General features: G+C 43.0%; 1 protein-coding gene across 1 annotated transcript in view; it reads left to right on the forward strand.

Moving 5' to 3' along the window:
- Positions 1-19,356, forward strand: part of IL5RA (interleukin 5 receptor subunit alpha) — a 41,626-nt gene extending 22,270 nt beyond the window's left edge. Inside the window, exons 10-12 of the mRNA XM_007985044.3 lie at positions 11,581-11,677; positions 13,352-13,436; positions 17,853-19,356. Of these exons, the coding sequence (XP_007983235.3) occupies positions 11,581-11,677; positions 13,352-13,436; positions 17,853-17,939 (269 nt within the window). The 3' untranslated portion in view covers positions 17,940-19,356. The remainder of the gene's footprint in view (positions 1-11,580; positions 11,678-13,351; positions 13,437-17,852) is intronic.
- The last annotated feature ends 816 nt before the right edge of the window (positions 19,357-20,172 follow it).

A 20,172-nucleotide genomic window follows, 5' to 3' on the forward strand; every position in this document is an offset into this window, starting at 1 on the left:
TGAGGCTAAATTTAGATTGTCAGAAGGAATCGTGATCTCCTGCCACCACCGCAGGGGACAGAGTGGTGACCAGCGTGACAGGGTTTTTCCACCCTGACCTGGTCGATCTATACCTAACCTCTCTGGGCCTCAGCATCCTCACCAGTAAAATATAAGTGCTGCACTACAAACCTGCTTCCATCTCTGCCATTCACGTTCACCTTCTCTGCACCACCCCACTGCAAAAGTGCTGAGAGTGAAATTGTGATCCATAATGAGCGCTTATTTTAAGCTTGTTTTTAATTTATTATTCACTCTCCACTTTAGAGCTCTCTCACCATTATTATTTCCTAAATAATACCTTCCTAGTTTGAATCTGGACTCATTATCGTTTCCCCCCAGGTGTACCTCGTTGCCATTATCTATAGCAAATCCCATTTCATTTACTGCCACCCTTTTCATGAAGATGAGCTGATTAATATTATTACTCACCTTATAAATCCATCCTTTCTGGAATTTACTCCTCGCTCAGTTTAGGATCATTAGTGAATTTAATCAATGTAGACTTTCCATTTTCATCAAGATGATTAATAAACATAACAGGAAGTCCAAGCCCCTCTGGGACATTTTGCATGGCTCTTTTTTATCCCTTGAGGATGCAGCAATAATTATGCTCAGCTAGAAGTCTATCAGGCGATTTTGCTGCTACATTCATTTCCTTTAAACACGCTCTCTCCTCTTTTGCCTTATCTTAAAAATAGCACGCTGCAGCTCTTCCATTCCATTTTACGCCAAGACTCAACTCAAATATCACCCCTTTCTTAGACATTAATTCCCCCCCACCGTTATTTTAATGTAAGAAAATGGAGGTCCTGAGATACTAAATGACTCAGCAGTTGCAAACAGCCAAGAAGTGGCTATTTATACGATTTTCTCAAACAGATGACATATGAGCCAATTAGTGAATTAGAATAGATTTGATTAACTAATTAACCCATTATAGCCCAAGGTTATTTCATTAAAAAAATGAGACACAGGGTAAGTTTTGATTGATGTGATAAGGGGAGCTGGGAGAGGAAGGGGGTGCTGTCCAGCTCTGTTGGTAAGGTCCCTGGCCAGCCAAGGGGCACAGGGGACAGCAGGGAGAGGGTATAGTTAGCAAGTGAGTGCTCTTCGTTTGCTCTGAACAGTGCCTGATTGGCTCTCCTGTCCTAGAATTTCCAGAGCATGGAACTTTTAAAATTAAAAATAATTGTTTTATTTCAACAGCTTTAGGGGTACAAGTGGTTTTTGGTTACATGGATGACTTGTATAGTGGTTAAGTCTGGGCTTTTATTGTACCCATCAGCTGAATAGTTTGTATCATACCCAATAGGTAATTTTTCATCCCTCATGCTCCTCCCACCTTCTACCCTTCTGAGTCTCCAGTGTTCATTACACCACTCTGTATGCTTCTGTGTACCCAAAACTTAGCTCCCATTTATGAGTGAGAACATGTGGTATTTGGTTTTTCATTCCTGAGTTACTTTCCTTAGGGTAATGGCCTCTAATTCAATCCAAGTTGCTGCAAAAGACATTATTGCATTCTTTTTGTACAACTGAGTAGTATTTCATGGTGTATATTTACCATGTTTTCTTTATCCACTCATCAGTTGATAGGTACTTAGGGGGATTCTGTATCTTTGCAATTGTGAATTGTGCTATGATAAACATGCACCTTAGGCGTCTTTTTGATATAGTGACTTCTCCTTTGGAAGATTTCTCAAAAACTGAATGAGACCTACAATTTGATTCAGAATGTTTTTTTTAAGAGATGAGGGGTCTCACTATGTTGCCCACGCTGGTCTCAAACTCCTGGGCTCAAGCAATCCTCCTGCCTTAGCCTCCTGAGTAGTTGGGCCTATAGGCACATGCCACTGAGCTGGGCGGGAATTTTTTTTTATGGAAGTAGCAGTTTCACTTTATCAGTACTCGTTATCAACTGCCCTATGTCAGCTGGCTTCTCTGTCTTATCTTAAGAGCTAACTTCCCAATTTTCACATGTCTTTCTCCTTTTTAAACTTTCTTAACTTCCGATTCTTCTGTTCCTTTGTTATCTTTGCTGTCTCCTGTTTATCAAAACTTTTTGTTTCCTGGCCCTGGTCTTCATGAAGCTGTGTGTTTTCTCAAGTCCATCACCTTCTCTTCTTTCCTCCATCCATGAAGCTCAAATGCCAAGTGTGAAACAAGGAATGATGAAAATAAATTTTCCCATGGTCATGTCCTTGCTTACGGGAAAAGAGTTATGTGGGTCTACCCTGCTCTTATTTCTGGCTGTGTCTTTGGTCAGGATCAGTGGTTCTGAGACCTGCTTCTTCTGTGACAGACCACAATCACTGCAATTGCCCTTCCAAGAAACGATGGGGTTTTGCTTTGACCTCACTGAAGGCAAAATTTGATGGCCAGGATCTATGCAATGATGCTACTGGGTTCCATTAAAAATGTATTTTTTTTAAAGCTTTCTTTAGTCTTGAGATGCATGGCACCTACACCCAGGGGAGTTGAAGAAGACTCAGCACAGTTTTCAGATCACTCAGTCACGAGGTCACAGCAGACAGGAGCACCTGCTGCCCCCAGCAGCTCCTTAAACATAGAGATGTGTTGCTCATAGGAAATCTTGGCCTTTGCTTTCCTCTCAAGAGTTTGAGCTGGTGGGGTGGGTGCCTCAGAGTCCTGTGACACAGCCTAGAATCTGTTAGGACTTAATGAAAATTGGTTGAGATAGGGTATCAGGGTGGCCTATGGGAATATGGGCTGGAAGGAAGGCCACCCCAGAGAAACTCCTGTGCCTTTTCCTTTTGACTTGACATTCATGGGCTGATGTATGAGGTGACTTGGTACCTTTGTCCTGGGCACCTGCTGGCAAAAACTGGAGTCACCTTTGGGACCATCAAATACATCTTCATTTTCTAGTTTGCCTGCATTGTGCCAAGGTCCCGCAGCTCCAACCTGATTCCTTGGACTCTGACTCCTACCTGGAGCTCTGATCCCTTCTCTCTGTCTCTCCTTATCCCATCCTTCTCCTTCAGCAACTTTTTCTTGTTAAATTCTCACACTATGGTGAAACAAGGAGAAAGATGAAAGGGAAATGTTGTAGAAGGGTCCACAAGAGCTATCCCCAGGCCTTCCAAAATAATCTTGCAAAACTCTTGTGAGGTTTGAGATGGGAGCCTCCGGGTCTATACCGTAGCAAAAATTGCTTAAAAGGAACAAGAGTTGACCCAGTAACAACATGAAAGACCCACTTAGGCTGACTTAAGACTAACACAGCTTATTGTGGTTCTGGTTTTCCTGTGTAGACAGATGGCTTGGTCACACTGCTTCCTTTTGTCCAGCCTGGTTAGATCCCACCTGGTAGCCCCATTTGTTCCCACCAGTGGAGCAGGACTGCCCCACCCCAGTGGTCATCCCACTGGCCTGAAGGAGGGTTAACAGGGACCTTTCAGATTTCATCTCCAACTGCCAGGAGCAGGGAGTTCCCACAGCGCTTTCAGGCACAGTCACCTCTATTGGTGTCTGCACTACCCTTCTAGGCATACATTTTGCCTCATGGTGGGATGGCAGCTTGGGGGAGGGAGGGACTCTGTCAGGGGGCCAGCCCCTGTGCAGGACATATTCACCTACATCATCTTATTTATCATCACATACATGATTTCCTAATCACCCAGGTGAGAAAATAGATGCAGACAGGTGAAGGAACTGCTGGAAGCTACACAGATAGTAAGTGGGACACCTGGGTTTGGAACCCACCCAGAGGACTGGCTCCACACCTGGATTCTTTTCGAGATGTTCCATGGCCCTGGTGGTTATTACTCCAGCCAGGGAAACTGAGGCTGGAGGATGGGCCAAGCTCAGGCAGAGGGGCTGGGGGCTGTGACATCAGGAAGCTCTGCCAGCTCTTGACCTTGTCAGTCTCCATCCAGACAAGCCATTGGGAATGAAGTTAGCTTCTTCAGGCCGTTCTTGTCTAAATGTTCCTGTTCAAGTTCTTCATAATGTTCATTAACATGAACATTATGAACCCTAAATCCTTGAAGGGCAGGAACTTCCATTTCTCTTCCTCAGTATCTGGAATATTTGGTGTGTGTTTATTTCTCCTGACCTGAGTTTATCACTCTGCATTTTGGGAATTCTGATAGCACTCCAATTTTGGCCTCGCTTTGATAAAAGGGAAATTATCTTGATGAATTTGTTGACACAATGCATTTCATCCTAATCGTAATTACAATAAGTAATATTTATTGAGCACCTATGTACCAGCACTGTGCTAAGCACTTCACATGTGTTAATTATTCAGTCCATCTCCCTGTTTTATAATGCAGGACATAGAAGCTGGAGAGGCTACCCTGCTGAAGGTCACTTTGGTAGCAAGTGGCAGAACTAGGGCTAAACCTCTGGGTTTTGTTTTGTTTTGTTTTGTTTTTAATAAGATAGAGTCTCGCTCTGTCCCCCAGGCTGGAGTGCAGTTACACAATGATCCCGGCTCACTGCAGCCTCCACCTCCCATGGGGGTTCAAGCAATTCTCCTGCCTCAGCCACCAGAGTAGCTGGAATTACTCACACCACCATGCCCGGCTAATTTTGTATCTTTAGTAGAGACAGGATTTCACCATGTTGGCCAGGCTGATCTTGAACTCCTGACTTCAAGTGATCCACCCACCTTGGCCTCCCAAAGTGCTGGTATTGCAGGCCTGAGCCACCACACTCAGTCTAGGACTAAACTTCTTTATCCCTTGTTGCTTACTTCTATGTGATGACCACATGCTCTGCAGCCATCTTTCATCTGCTTTAGCAGGTTGATAAAACAGGCCCAGCAGCCCCTTACAGGGAAGAAAATTCTGGGTTGCTGAGGGGCCCCAGAAGGTACATGGCCCTTGGTGCTTTGCGGGAAAGCCTGCAGAGAAGAAAACTGCCATGAGGAATTCCCCTCTCAACTTCATCAAGTCTAGTCCTACTGGGGGATAATGCAGACAAGCAGTAAACTTAACAAGCAGTAAAATTAACTGCAGTGAACCATCCAGTTAATCCTGAATGCACACACAAATACATGCATGCACACAAATACACAGTCTCCATTTCCTCTCTCTATTCAGTTCATTCAAGCCTAGTTCCACCAGATGAAGATAGTGCAGGTTGTGTGTGTTTGATCTGGGTCCTTCACTACTCTACACATTTTGTTCACTGAAGCTGCATTTTGCTGTCCTCTTTTTATTTCTCTAAACCAGGTACCTCCCACAGTCCACTTGACAGCTGCCTCGAAACCTCACTCACCCAAAAGGTCTGCTCCTGACTTGCTTGCACTGGGAGCCTGTGATCTGGTTTGGGGTGCTCATTCATGAATGACACCACAGTCTCCCCCCCAACCAGAGGCAAGTCACAGGAAGCTAGTTAAACCCTGTATCATAGACTACCATATTGACATCCTCTCAATTATCCAACCCTGTTGGTGCCATTTGAACTTCTCTCAGCACCTGCTGGTTCTAAAAACACAGCAGGCCTGCTCCGTTGGAAGCATCCCATCAATTTACTAATTAGCTCTTTTCCCTGGAAACCTAGTGTTGAGTCTGAAATCAGATTCAAAATCAATATGTAAGAACTGAAAGTTCATACTTACATGCACAATTTAAGGTGGAACAGGCTTCCAAATCAAATTTACCTCCTAAGAGCTATTAGTGTAAACCTCATAGATCATAGAATTCTACAGCAAGAGAGACTGCAGCCCTAAAAGGGAAGTGGCTTGACAAAACTCCCAGAGGCAGAGCTGGGACTAGTTTGGGTGCAATACCTGGAGTCCTTCTGCCCTCTGTGTTGCCACTGTCTCAGCCCACCTGCACCCCATGTCCCACTCGATATACATTCTAGGGTCATAGAAGAATAGCAGACTATTGACTTCTTTGCAAGGTCAAATGGTTAAGATGTCAAAAATAATGGAAACTGAGGTCCCCAGACACCAGACAGCTGAATTTCCCAAATGGTCTAAGTTAGCGATGCCTAAAAAGCACCCAGGAATCAAATAGGGAGTCTGGAGAGCTTGTCCTCCTTACAAGGACAGGCTGTGTGACTTCTTCTTTCTGAAACCCATTTTTGCATAACCAAATGGCAGTGCCCATTGATTTCTTGAAAAGAAACATCTGTGACTTCCTTTTTAATGGCAAGAAAGGTATTCTCCTTGAGTCAGAGAAAAGAGCCAAATTACCTGGAAATACATTTTGTTTTTAAAATCTCCAAGGTTGGAGACCCCAGAATTCAAACTAAGACTATATCATGGGATCTCCCAACTTTTAAAGTATTGAAATTCTTAATCATTTTGACCCAAAGAATGTATGCTCTCAGTGGGATCTTCTCTCCTTGCTCTACTTTCAGCAAAACCAGAGTAGGCGCTGACTTTAATTCACTAATCTACTGGGTTTTTTTTTTTTTCATAAATAAATAACTGACCACAAGTAATCCACGAGTAATTTCTACTTGGCAATGAGTATGTGAAAACTTTTTCTTGCACAAAATTTTCCTGCCAATTTATGTTTTCTTCAAGGAAAAGCTGACCTTGATTGTGTTCTCAGGGGTTACTTCTGTTTTCAACTGGCTAGAGGTGAGTAGCCCTAATGCATTTGGGGCAACTGGAGAAGCCAGGCCAGGAGAGATGACTCATGTGCCAACTCCCTCCCGGCAGTGACCATGACTTTGCTTCTCACGTAGTACCTTGTATGCATCAATAACTTTTTATCATTTAATGAAATAAAATCAGGGTTGCCTCTATATTTTTGCTAATTCAGTGAGAATCTTCGCTTATCAAAGTGAGGGCTGAAGTGAATAACTCGAGAGTGGTTTAACTGAAAAGATTTTTGTAATCATGGTCAGAAGAAAACGGTACTGTTATCAGAACTTGCCATATCAGGCTAGGGGGTGTTGCACAATTTAAGACCCAAATGTGACTGAGAGTGTGACCCTGATAATTATTTACAACACTGCCCCTTCTTTCTGCAGGACCTGTACTTTTTCTGTTGGTTTAACCTAGTTGTAAACAGGATAACTTTTTTTCTGCTGATGTACCACTTGCTGAATTAGAATCCTGTGTCTCTGAACCTACAGTTTCTGAATGTGGTTATCGGGATACTTGCATAATGGTTACGAGCATGGAATAGTTTGAGAGATGGAGCCATGAAGCAGGCTGAATGCCTTATTCAGGAAATCAGACTGGGAAATAAAGTAAGACAGTATTTGATTTGCTGGTATTTGTTTGTCCCAGCTACTCTTCACATTACCTAAGAGAGAATGCAGTAAAAACGAAGTCTAACAGAGCACTCAGCTCCAATCCAGAGAACTGAATATTAATCCTGGAACCATCGAGTATCTGTAGGATTTAGGAAAATAAAAGCTTTGCCACTGTGAGGGTCCATTTTCCATTATTTAACAAAATGTGGCGAATGCCTTTTTGTAAAACAATACACATAAGTATATTTCAAAATAAAACTTGAAAAAAAAATGACTATAGCCATAGGGCTAGGCACAGTTGGTCACGCTTGTAATCTCAGCAGTTTGGGAGGCCAAAGCAGGAGAATTGCCTGAGTCTACGAGCTTGAGACCAGCCTGGGCAACATACTGAGGCCCCATCTCTACAAAAGATTTTAAAAATTAGGTAGGCACGGTGATGCGCGCCTGTAGTCCCAGCTACTTGGGAGGCTAAGGCGAGAGGATTGCTTGAACCCAGGAGTGAGAATCTGCAGGGAGCTATGATCACGCCACTGCACTCCAGCCTGGGTGACAGAGCAAGACTCTATCTCATAGAAATAAATAAATAGTATAGTCATAGGTTTTTAATCAAGTTCTTCAGTCTCACCTAGAGTTTGGAGAATGTCAGGAGGAACGGTAGTTTGCAAAGCAGCCACCTTTAATTAGAGAAGCTGCCCGCGCACTTAGCCTTATCAGGCAGCGGGGATGCAAACAATAGAACAGGGCTTCCCACAGTGAAGACAGAGAGCTATAGGGATGATGCTCAGGAGAGTTCTCAAGGAAAAGCAATGCTTAGAATAAGTGAAGTTCCTGTGTATTCAGTGTGCCCTCAGTTTTGCAGAGGGAGGGAGACGAATGGGATTCCTGCATCAAGGCTAAGAGCACGGACTGTTTGGGCTCCCTCACTTCCTTGCTGGGTGGCCTGGGCTGACTTACTCTGTCCTTTTCTACCTCAGTTCCTGCATCTGTACAGTGAGAATAATAGTGTCCATCTCAAAGCATCGCTGTGAGAATTAAGAATTTACGTGAAGCACTTTACATAGTATCTGGGTACCTAGAAGCACTCAGAAAAAGGGAATGTAAAAATACGTATAGAAAATAAGCTCTTAGTTACTTCCAGTGACTACTGATTTCTCTTTTTTAATTTTTATACTTTATTACAACTTTTAAAGTTCTAGCAGCAAAAAGGCACTACTTTTGTTTTCCTTTTTTTTTTTTTTGGAGACAGAGTCTTGCTCCATAGCCCAGGCTGGAGTGCAGCGGCATGATCTCAGCTTACTGCAGCCTCCGCCTCCTACGTTCAAGCGATCCTGCCTCAGCCTCCCTAGTAGCTGGTATGACAGCCAGGTGCCACCATACCTGGCTAATTTTAATATTTTTAGTAGAGACGGGCTTTCACCATGTTGGCCAGGCTGGTCTCGAACTCCTGACCTCAAGTGATCTGCCCGTTGGCCTCCCAAAGTGCTGGGATTACGCCAACACACCCAGCCCAAAAAGGCACTCCTTTTCTAAAACCAATTTTATTAAAGGTATGTATACATGAAGTGACAGTACCCTGTACTGAGTGAGTGGTGCTAGAAAAGGTGCTGGCTGGGGAAGGATCTGCAGGATTATATATTTTAACTGCCATGTTTTAAGATGAGGAAACCAAGGCCCAGAATGACCACCTCCACAGCAAGCTGAGACTAGAAGCCAGGTGTCCAGACTAGGCAGGGATGAAAGCACTGGACAAAGCATGCCTGTCCGGCACTAATCACTGGGTACACAGTAATGACATGAACCGAGGGAATGAGGAGAAGGGACAGGGCCTATAAAGGATGGAACGAGTTAAAGTGACTTCAAGGCTTCAGGTTTGGGGGCTTGGAAGGATTGAGACTGAAATGGGCAGTTACTGAGAGAAGGGGTTTTGATGTGAAGAAGAGCACGCATTTGGTTTTGAATGTTGTCAGCCTTGAGAAATATCCGAGCAGGTTTCACCTACGGACAGGCTAAGATCTAGGCCTGGAGCTGAGTATCAGGCAGGATCAGGAATAAAAACCTAGGAAAAGATTTCCCAAAATTAAAAGATGAAGCGGTATAAACATACTTTTCAAAGTTCAAAGAATAGACCACAGTGGAAAATACCAAAGGGTCAAAGGATGAGTGGAGAGGGCAAGTCAAAATTAAAATGGGGAGAAGTGCCATCTAAGAAGAGGAAGATTGGGGCAATAAAGCTGAGGACTCGGTTTCAAGGTGGGCTCAACTATCCACAGTCTGAAATTCAGGAAGGAGGTCAACAAAAATAAAGCTGGAAAAAGAAAACAAGCGTCTTTTGAATTAGACTAGGAGAAAGTCACCGTGATTAAAAAAGCAGTGTTAGAGATGGGAAATGAAGCAGCTCGAATTTTTTTTTTTTTTTTTTTTTTTGAGACAGTCTCGCTTTTGTCACCCAGGCTGGTTGCATGCCAGGGTGTGATCTCAGCTCACCACAACCTCCATTTCCCAGGTTCAAGCGATTGTCCTACCTCAGTCTCCCAAGTAGCTGGGACTACAAGTACGAGCCAGCATGCCCTGCTAATTTTTGTATTTTTAGTAGAGACAGGGTTTTGCCATGTTGACCAGGCTGGTCTTGAACTCCTGACCTCAGGTGATCCGTCCGCCTCAGCTTCCCAAAGTGCTGAAACTTTTGGGAGGTAGAAGATAAAGCTTGGGTAAGGGTCCTCAGGAGGCAAAAAAGCAAAAGCAAGAGAACAAGGCAAGACTGGAATCACTAGGATTATATCCCAAGGCATCTCTCCTTCTTGTTACTTGAATGATTTGAGTTTTAAGTATTTTGGAGGTTTGGGAAGTCTTAGGCTATTAACAAGGACCTGAAAATTCCACTTATGTATTTCTTGTTTTCTAGAGGAAGCAAATCATGGCAAACTGGGGATGGTAACCTTTTCTCCTGGTGCAGTGTGGTTGAAACCTCACCACAGTATTTAGCACACTGGTCATTACATCATTGCTTGTGTTGCTTTTTGCTGAGTGTGATTCTTTCCTAATGGACTCTATGACGGGAGCACCCATATGTGATCTTTTGACCACTGAATCCCAGTAATTTGTACAGTTCCAAACATACAATAGGAGCCCAATAAATATTTGTTAAATGGATGAATAAAGGAATCAGTGAATGAGCAGCCTCTCCCACAGAAAGGAAACTCATATTCAGGGAGATGACGCAGGATTTACCTTATTCAATCAGGCAGGTTGGCAAACACATAACCTCTTTAAACACTGTTTGGTAAATGGCCTTGAGTTATTTTCTTCTTTTTTTCTTGCAGGGGAGCTGTTGGGGGACAGAGTCTCATTCTGTCCCCCAGACTGGAGTGCAGTGGTACAATCTCGGCTCACTGCAACCCCCACTGCCTCTGTTCAAGCGATTTTGTGCCTCGGCCTCCCAAGTGTCTGGGATTACAGGTGCCTGCCACCACACCTGGTTAATTTTTGTATTTTTAGTAGAGATGGGATTTCACCACGTTGGCCAGGCTGGTCTCGAACTCCTGGCCTCAAATGATCCACCTGCCTTGGCCTCCCAAAGTGCTTAGATTTACAGGCATGAGCCACCCCACCTGGCTTGAGTTTGTCTTGGATGCCTTTCTAGTACTTAAAAGACAAATTACACACCCCAAAGCTATCATAGAAGTTCCTAGAAGAATCTGTCCCTTGAATGTAGATTCAAAGCAAATTTAAACAGAGAATAAGTGGCATACAAAATACTGACTTTCTGTACTGACTTAATGGCAGTTTGCTTCTTTTCCTATCTGTAAAATGGTAACGGGTGCTTTGAAGGTATTTAAGATTGAAAAGCACTTAGGGTCTAATACCTTTATTGTTCACTACAAGTATTATCTCATTCTTTACTTCCTCCAAAAGTTTAATTTCCAACTTCATAAAATATTTTGATTGTGATGCAATTGGGTTACTCAGTAGGCTTATCTTTTTGTGTATTTTCTATCTAAAAACCTTACTACGTACCAAAAACAAATAAGCTTCAGGATTCAAGTGGCACAGTACATGGAATGAACGCCATCAATATTTGCTGATTGATTGAATAAATCATTCTTTAAGGAAAAAAAGTGGCCTCACTGCCGTCATTTCATTTCACCCTATATCAACTTTGTGAGATGGCTGTTACCCATCTTTTACAGACGAGAAATCTTAGGCTCAAGGAAATTAAGTTACTTGCCCAGCACCACCCAGCACCAGCAACTCAAACCTGAGCTGTCTGATGACCCAAGCCTCATCATTTCTTTTACCTGCTGCTTCTAACTTGGACTTTATCTTCTTTCTTTCTTTTTTGTTTTCCACCAGGAAAAGATGAACACAAGCCCTTGAGAGAGTGGTTTCTCATTGTGCTTATGGCAACCATCTGCTTCATCTTGTTAATTCTCTTGCTCATCTGTAGAATGTAAGTATTTGGGTACCTGCAGTGGGGTCTGAGTACTGCATTTTTACAGGCTTACCATGCTTCCGGTAGGCAGAGGGTTCTTATTATCAGGTAAAATTATGGTATTTTTGTGCCTGGATGACCTGTCTAAGATGAGTGTAGGCCAAATCAAAAGTGGAAACATCCAGAGGTGATTTACAGAAGTCGGACAGAGCACAACACAGCCCTCGGCTATCACTCACTCCCACTTGAAGTTGACAGCTTTTAATATCTGTGAAGGTTTCTACTTGCAGGTTCTTTTGATTCCTTCTCAACCTTCCACTCAGTCCTTGGCTGTCTTGGGTAAGCTGTCGGCATAGGCTTTTCACAGCTCAGGAAGGTTAAAATCACCAGAATGCCTGCACATCATCATCCTCAACTATCAGGTCACCAGGCCTCTGAGTGGCTGATGGCTATTAGGTCAAACACAGATTCTAGAAATCGCATGTGGATCTGGTGTCCAATCCTAGAGCCTGCAAATAGCCCATAAGTACCCCTTACCCATTTTAGCATTCAGTAAGGCACAAGACCTTTTAGGAGACTTAAAAACATGTTTTGTCTTGGCCCTTTCATAATTTAGAAAATGAGTTTTATAAGGGCTGGGTGCGGTGGCTCACACCTGTAATTCCAGCACTTTGGGAGGCCACGGCGGGCAGATCATGAGGGCAGGAGATCGAGACCATCCTGGCTAATGTGGTGAAACCCATCTCTACTAAAAATACAAAAAATTAGCCGGGCATGGTGGTACATGCCTGTAGTCCCAGCTATGAACCTGGGAGGTGGAGGTTGTAGTGAGCCAAGATCGCACCACTGCACTCCAGCCTGGGCAACAGAGTGAGACTCCATCTCAAAAAAAAAAAAAAAAAAAAAAAAAAAGAAAGAAAGAAAAGAAAAGAAAATGACTTTTCTATTAAACAGCTTTACTATATTATAAATGTTATATTTAGATGGCATCTACAGGTTGGGGGAAGGCAGTACAAAGGAGATGAAAAGCAAATAAACTCGGCTGGGGATGGTGACTCACATCTGTAATCTCAGCACTTTGGGAGGCCGAGGTTGGAGGATCACTTGAGGTCAAGAGTTCGAGACCAGCCTGGGCAACGTGTTGAAACCCTGTCCCTTCAAAAAAATACAAAAATTAGCTGAGCACAGTGGCATGTGCCTGTAGTCTCAGCTACTCAAGAGGCTGAGGCAGGAGAATTGCTTGAGCCCAAGAGATGGAGGTTGCAATGAGCTGTGATGGTGCCACTGCACTCCAGCCTGGGTGACAGAGCAAGACATCGTCTCAAAAAAAAAAACAAAATTAAGTAAACCCTGTGAGTAAACACAGTTGAGGAAGGAATGCTTCAATCAGCATTGCAGGAAACGGCACAACATCACACACTTGAAAGTTTATTTTGAGAGATTAGGCCTCGTAACACCCACTGACACAAAGCAGTTTCCCATTTGGTCTTCCCTGGATGACTCAGAAGCCACAACAAAGCCTTGTGGTACCCACAAAGTCTTCCCTTATAATTTTGGAAGTCTTGGTACATAAAGATTTTGAATTTACAAAACAGCAGGTTCTAGAATTAACCAGGTCAATTTTTAGAGTAGATATTTAGAGACAAAAGGTATACTCATGCTCACCTAATTCCTTCTTTACTCTGTTTTCAGATGTCATTTATGGATCAAGTTGTTTCCACCAATTCCAGCACCAAAAAGTAATATCAAAGATCTCTTTGTAACTGCTAACTATGAGGTAATATTGAAAGTTCTTATGATATGCCATATGTGTCCAGGATTGAGTCCCCTGGGATCTGTCATTGGGTTTAGTTTTCTATATTACAAGGCAGGGCTTTTACTCAGAAGGCCAGGAGCATTTCTGTTGCTTCAGTCATTCTGTTCTTTGGCTGATTCAGTTGTTTGTATTTTTTAAGAGATGGGGTCTTGCTATGTTGCCCAGGCTGGTCTCAAACACCTGGGTCTAAGCGATCCTCCGACCTCAGCCTCCCAAGTAGCTGGAAATACAGAAGCATGCCACCATGCCTGCTTGCCTGATTGTTTTATTATGCATGTTCATTATTGACATATTGGAAAGGTACTGAGTTACAAGTGTTCTTTCCAGTTAGTCTTAAATTTTAATTTCATATCAGCCATCCCTTAACTGACTTTGGACAATCTCTTCAACCCTATGAGTTTTGAATTTCTTTCTGGTATAATAAGGGACACAAATGAGATTGTACAATGTTCTGCTTAGCTCTAATGTTTTAAGACTCCATGTTTCCACGTGAGTATCTAAGTTAATAGAGAATTTTCAGAGGGAACTTTAGCTCTTTAGTATAAAAAAGACTATAGAAAGGGCAAATTATTTCACCCAATATGCATTTTCTTAAGTCTGTTCACCATTCAGAGCACTTAGGTTCAGCCCAGTGGTCACTTACTTATGGCTATTCAATTGTTCCAGCATCATTTGTTGAAGTAAATAATCCTTTCCCCATTGACTTGTCTTGGCATTTCTGCTGGAAGTTAGTTGCTATATATAGTTGGGTCTATTTCTGGAGTATCTGTTTGGTTTTATTGATCTATTTGTCTGTCTTTATGCCAATACAATACTGTCTTGATTACTGTAGCTTTATTGTAAACCATGAGACCATTTGTGTAAGGCCCAAAATTTTTTAATAAGTTGTTTTGGCTATTCTAGGTCCTCTGCATTTTCATATACATCTTAGATTCAGCTGATAATTTTCTACAAAAATAGGTAGCTGGGATTTGGGGTGATATTGTGTTGAGTTATAAGTTAATTTGGGGAAAAGTGACATCTTAATACGAAGTCTTCTTATATATAAACATAGCCTATCACTCCATTTATTTAGGCTTTCTTTAACTTCTTTCAGCAATGGTTTGTGATTCTTCAGTGTATAATTATTGCACTTTGTCAAATTTATCCTTAAAGTGAACAGTTATTTAGATCAGGGCTCAACACACTTTTTCTGTAAAGGGCCAGGTAGTAAATATTTGAGGGACAAATGGTTTCTGTTTCAGCTCTTCAACTCTGCCATTGTAGTGTGAAAGTAGCCACAGAAAATGTGCTAATGAATGAGTGTGGCTGTGCTCCAGTAAAACTTCATTTACAAAAACAGGCAACAAGCCAGATTTGGCCCGTGGCTGTAGTTTGCCAATCCTTCATTTAGATCAAACAATTTTCTTAGCAAATTTAGGTTTCTCTCAAATGAAGTAACTCATGATTGGATGAACCACCTAGTGACCGGTTGTAGGGAAAAGAAACGGTTCATGGAAAAACTCACCAAAATGATTAATTTCAATAAGTGGTGAACATTCCTTAGCATTTGCAGTTTGGGTATTGTAAGGATTTATAGACAGTCACAGTTACTAGCTGACTGAAGTAGAGAGTGGAGTCTGGCAAAAGAATCATTCTGCCCATGGTTGGATCCTTGTGTTCTCCTTTATCAGGGGAATGGCCCACTCCTCTTGTTCACTGAGTTCTTTGGGAAGAAGAGTGGACCCCAAGGTGGAGCTCTGGTGCCGGTTCTGAATGTGTGCTGCCAGTCCCTCCTTTATCCAGCACACTCACTCCTGAGTAAACACACCTGGTTTTGTGTATTTGTTTGTTTGAGATTGAGTCTCGCTTTGTCACCCAAGCTGGAGTACAGTGGAGCCATCTCGGCTCACTGCAACCTCCGCCTCCTGGGTTTAAGTTATTCTCCTGCCTCAGCCTCCCGAGTAACTGGGATTACAGGTACCCGACATCATGCCCAGCTAATTTTTGTTGTTTTAGTAGAGACAGGGTTACACCATGTTGGCCAGGCTGGTCTTGAACTCCTGACCTCAAGTGATCCAGCCTCCCAAAGTGCTGGGATTACAGGTGTGAGCCACCGTACCCAGCCCACATCTAGTTTAAGCAGCCAAGTGAAGTCATTTGTCCCAGCCTCTTAATGGAACATCTTAATGCTGGTATCTAATTTCCCTACAGAGCCCTGAAAGATTTCCTTTAATATTCCGAAGTTGGTGAAATAAACTGGTTTAAGAGCTTATTGTATAAGGTTGTGATTTGTTGTTAATTAAAATCAAGTCAAGTGTGTAAAATAACAACTTGGGGCAGACAAGCTGGTTTCAGAATAAGCAGAGGATGAACGGCAGCACTCAACAGCGCCTGGCTTCTCAGGACAACTTATTCTCTTCTCACATTGCAGAGTTTCACATAAAAACAAAGCAGTTAGAGACTGAGAGAAGAAAGAAAGAGCACATAGAATGGGGGAAATGAAGTATAGCCTGGTGCTGTGGGCCCTATGGCCTAAATTCTTCACCTGAGAGAGGATGAGAGCGAGTGCAGAGCTGCCTACAGCTGGGCCCCATGAGGCCGTGCACAGCCTCCACCTCTAAGGACAAAAGCCATTCTCAGAGGCTGTGCTACAAGGGTGACAAGAGGGCACGCTAGTGCTATGGGTGGCTGCTGGGAAATGTTTGGCTAGTGGGAAAGGAAACCCTCTGCTTTTCATGGTCATGTGCACCTCTGAGCTTGGGGTGGGTGCCCAAAGTCCCAGGACTTAGAGGAGCTCTGCCATCCTAGAAGCAAGTTTTTGCTTGTTCAGACCTCAGTTAGAAACTTAGACCTCAGTTAGAAATTTAGACATCAGTGAAGGGCCGGGCTCAGTGGCTCATGCCTGTAATCCCAGCACTTTGAGTGGCTCACAAGTTTGAAACCAGCCTGGCCAACATGGCAAAACCCCATCTCTACAAAAAATACAAAAATTACTCAGGCATGGTGGTGCACACCTGTAGTCCCAGCTACTCGGGAGGCTGAGGTGGGAAGATGGCTTGAGCCCAGGAGGCGGAGGTTTCAGTGAGCTGAGATTGTGCCACTGCACTGCAGCTTGGGTGATGGAGTCAGAACTTGTCATAAATAAATAAATAAACAAACAAACAAATGTACTGTGAAGGAATAAAGTTGGCCTTTAGCAGTAAAAAAGAAAGGCTTATTCTAAAAATCAAATCCTGAGCTTTCTGATAATTTACTTATTTAGATATTTTTTGTAGAGACAAGGTCTCACCAGGCTGGTCTCCAGCTCCTGGGCTCAAGCTATGTGCCTGCTTCAGCCTCCCAAAGTGTTGGGATTACAGGCATGAGCCGCGGCGCCCGACCTGAGCTTTCCATTTATGAGACTGGTTTCCAGGTGTTCCTTGTTTCTACAATGGCAACCAGAGAGGGTTCCTCCCCCAATTAGGTTGCCTGTAAACTATTAAAAGTAAAATGGATAAAAGCAGGAGCCATGCCTGCTGTGTCCATCAGTGAATTCCCAAGACACGGCACTGTGGCTAGTGTGGAGCAGGTAGTAAAAAATATGTTGGATGAGTAAATGAAGTAAAGGAATAGGATCTCTTACAGGCAATTTTATTTTTGTTACCAATTTTCCAATTATTATCAGCATTATTCATTATAACCAAAATGGGTCAGAACTGTCCAAAGTTAGGGAGATACTATAGTAAATTATGGATGGAATTATGATGCAGCTATCAAAAGTGATGCCACCAAAGCACATTTAACAATGTAATTTATAATCAGTAATGTCAGAGAGAAAGAAATCAATTTTTAAAGATATGTATCTGGTCGGGCGTGGTGGCTCATGCCTATAATCCCAGCATTTTGGGAGGCTGAGGCGGGGGGATCACAAGATCAAAAGTTCGAGACCAGCCTGGCCAACATGTTGAAACCCTTTTTCTACTAAAAATACGAAAATTAGCTGGGCATGGTGGCGTGTGCTTGTAGTCCCAGCTACTTGGGAGGCTGGGGCAGGAGGATTGCTTGAACCTGGGAGGTGGAGGTTGCAGTGAGCTGAGATCATGCCCCTGCACTCTAGCCAGGGTGACAGAGTGAGACTCCGGCTAAAAAGAAAAGATGTGTATCCATATGACTTCAAGTAAGTCTAAAGAAAACATTATGCCTAGAAAGAAAGGCTTAGGAGAAGCAGTGGGCTGTGTTTGAGAGAAAGGTGTATGGCTAGGTATTTTCTTCTTTCCACTTTATTTTTCACATCTTCTTCAGTGAACATTTACTATTTTTATTTAAAAAATAATAGACTTAAAGCCAAGTGTAAAGATTTCAAAGAACCCAAAAGTTCTCTAAAAGACAGCTAAAGAAAGATGATTTGTTTTGCAGAAAGCTGGTTCCGTTGAGACAGAAATTGAAGTCATCAGTTATATAGAGAAGCCTGGAGTTGAGACCCTGGAGGATTCTGTGTTTTGACTGCCACTGTGGCATCCTCTGATGAACTCACACACACATGCCTCAGTGAAAAGAAGAACAGGGATGCTGGTTCTTGGCTAAGAGGTGTTCAGAATTTACGGAATATTCAATTTAGCTGCGAAGCAATACACACAGACACATCAGTCTTACATCCCTTAAAAGTATGGATGCTTCATCAAAATCTCCTCGCCCACAGCAGGGAAGTTGATTCATCCAAGCATTTTGCCATGTTTTTTCTCACCACTCCGAACAGGATAGCACCTCCTCACCTGCCGATCTTTGCAATTTGCTTGACTTACCTGAAACTTTTCTTGCACAAGAGACAGCTTTTAAGGCTAACGTCCAGCTGTCTTTACTTCTGGCAGTGCCCGTTTGGTTGTTTAAGCTGCCAATGGTAGCACTCAGCTACCATCTGAGGAAGAAAGCATTTTGCACCAGCTTGGAGTGAATCATGAACTTGGATTCAAGACTATCTTTTCTACAGCAAGTGAGAGCCACAAATTCCTCACTCCCCTACATTCTAGAATGATCGTTTTAGAGAGAGAGAGAGAGAGAGAGAGAGAAAGAGAGTGTGTGTGTGTGTGAGAGAGAGAGAGAGAGAGAAATTATCTCAAGCTCCAGAGGCCTGATCCAGGATACATCATTTGAAACCAATTAATTTAAAAGCATAATAGAGCTTAGATATCACCCCATATTAAAAGAGAGGACAGGATTTCGTTCAAATATACATTCTTGAAGGAAGACTTAATATTCTGGAAATATGCTGAGAAAGTCATTGAGCATAATTCAATCATGAAAGGGATCACTGAATCAAGAAGGAACTTTCTGAAGAGATGTTTGCTGCCAAAGGCTTCAGAGCAACTCAGGTAATGCCAGGTCAATCCTAGTCTCTCAAGTTTGGAAAGGTTTCTACAAGGCCATCCCATCAAATATCCCAATCTACACAGAAGTTCTTCTTCCTAACATCTTCACATATGAGTCTGCATCCAGATTGGAGGCCTTTGTGATGGGTGATGAACTACAGGTGGAACCATGTACAGGTGTGTCCTGGGCAGAGATGGGCCAGAGGAAGGAACCCAAACAGTGCTGATTGTACATAGCCCTGGGTCAGGAAGCTGAAGGCTGAGAAAAGAGGTAACAGTGCCCAGAATTCCCACATGGCACACTCTTTAAATGCTTTCTGGAGTTGTTTTAGTCAGTTTTGATCCATCAGTGGGGACACATTGATCACCATATATTTCCAGGTTTGTTTTCTTAACTAACCTATAATTATCCACTATAACTAGCAGAGGGTTGAACCCTGGGTAATAACCTATAATCATCCACTATAACTAGCAGAGGGTTGAACCCTGAGTAATAACCTATAATCATCCACTATAACTAGCAGAGGGTTGAACCCTGGGTAATAACCTATAATCATCCACTATAACTAGCAGAGGGTTGAACCCTGGGTAATAACCTATAATCATCCACTATAACTAGCAGAGGGTTGAACCCTGGGTAATAACCTATAATTATCCACTATAACTAGCAGAGGGTTGAACCCTGGGTAATAACCTATAATCATCCACTATAACTAGCAGAGGGTTGAACCCTGGGTAATAGGCACAGAGACATCTTAAATCTTGACAAGCCTGAACTGTCTTATAGTGATCTGTATTACTGTTCCATTTTATAGTTGCAGTTACTAAGGTTCGGAGAAGTTGATAGGAAATGGCATAGTGAGGAGTTGAATACCAGGCTCAGGGGAAAGTGACCCCAGAAATGTGGGGAGGAGTGTCAGGGAAAGCTGAAGCCTGCTTAAGGGTGTGGCTGAGAAGGCAAGGCCCATGGAGGTGGTGCAATAATTGGCAAAATGTTTAAAATGTTTGGTCACTCGAATGATTCAGAATCTCAGACCTGCTTTTGTTGTTGTTGTTGTTGTTGTTGTTGTTGTTGGGGGTGGGTGGAGATAATCTTGCTCTGTCACCCAGGCTAGAGTGTAGTGATGTGATCTGAGCTCACTGCAACCTCCCTCTTCTGGGCTCAAGCCATCCTCCTCCCTCAGCCTCCCAAGTAGCTGGGACTACAGGTGCATACCACCATGCCCAGCTAATTTTTGTATTTTTTTTTTGTAGAGATGGGGTTTTGCCATGCCGTCTAGGTTGGTCTCAAACTCCTGGGCTCAAGCGATACACCAGCCTCAGCCTTCCAAAGTATTTGGATTACAGGCATGAGCCACCATTCCTGGCCA

The sequence above is a fragment of the Chlorocebus sabaeus genome, chromosome 22, assembly GCF_047675955.1.
Source record: "Chlorocebus sabaeus isolate Y175 chromosome 22, mChlSab1.0.hap1, whole genome shotgun sequence".
Lineage (NCBI taxonomy): Eukaryota > Metazoa > Chordata > Mammalia > Primates > Cercopithecidae > Chlorocebus > Chlorocebus sabaeus.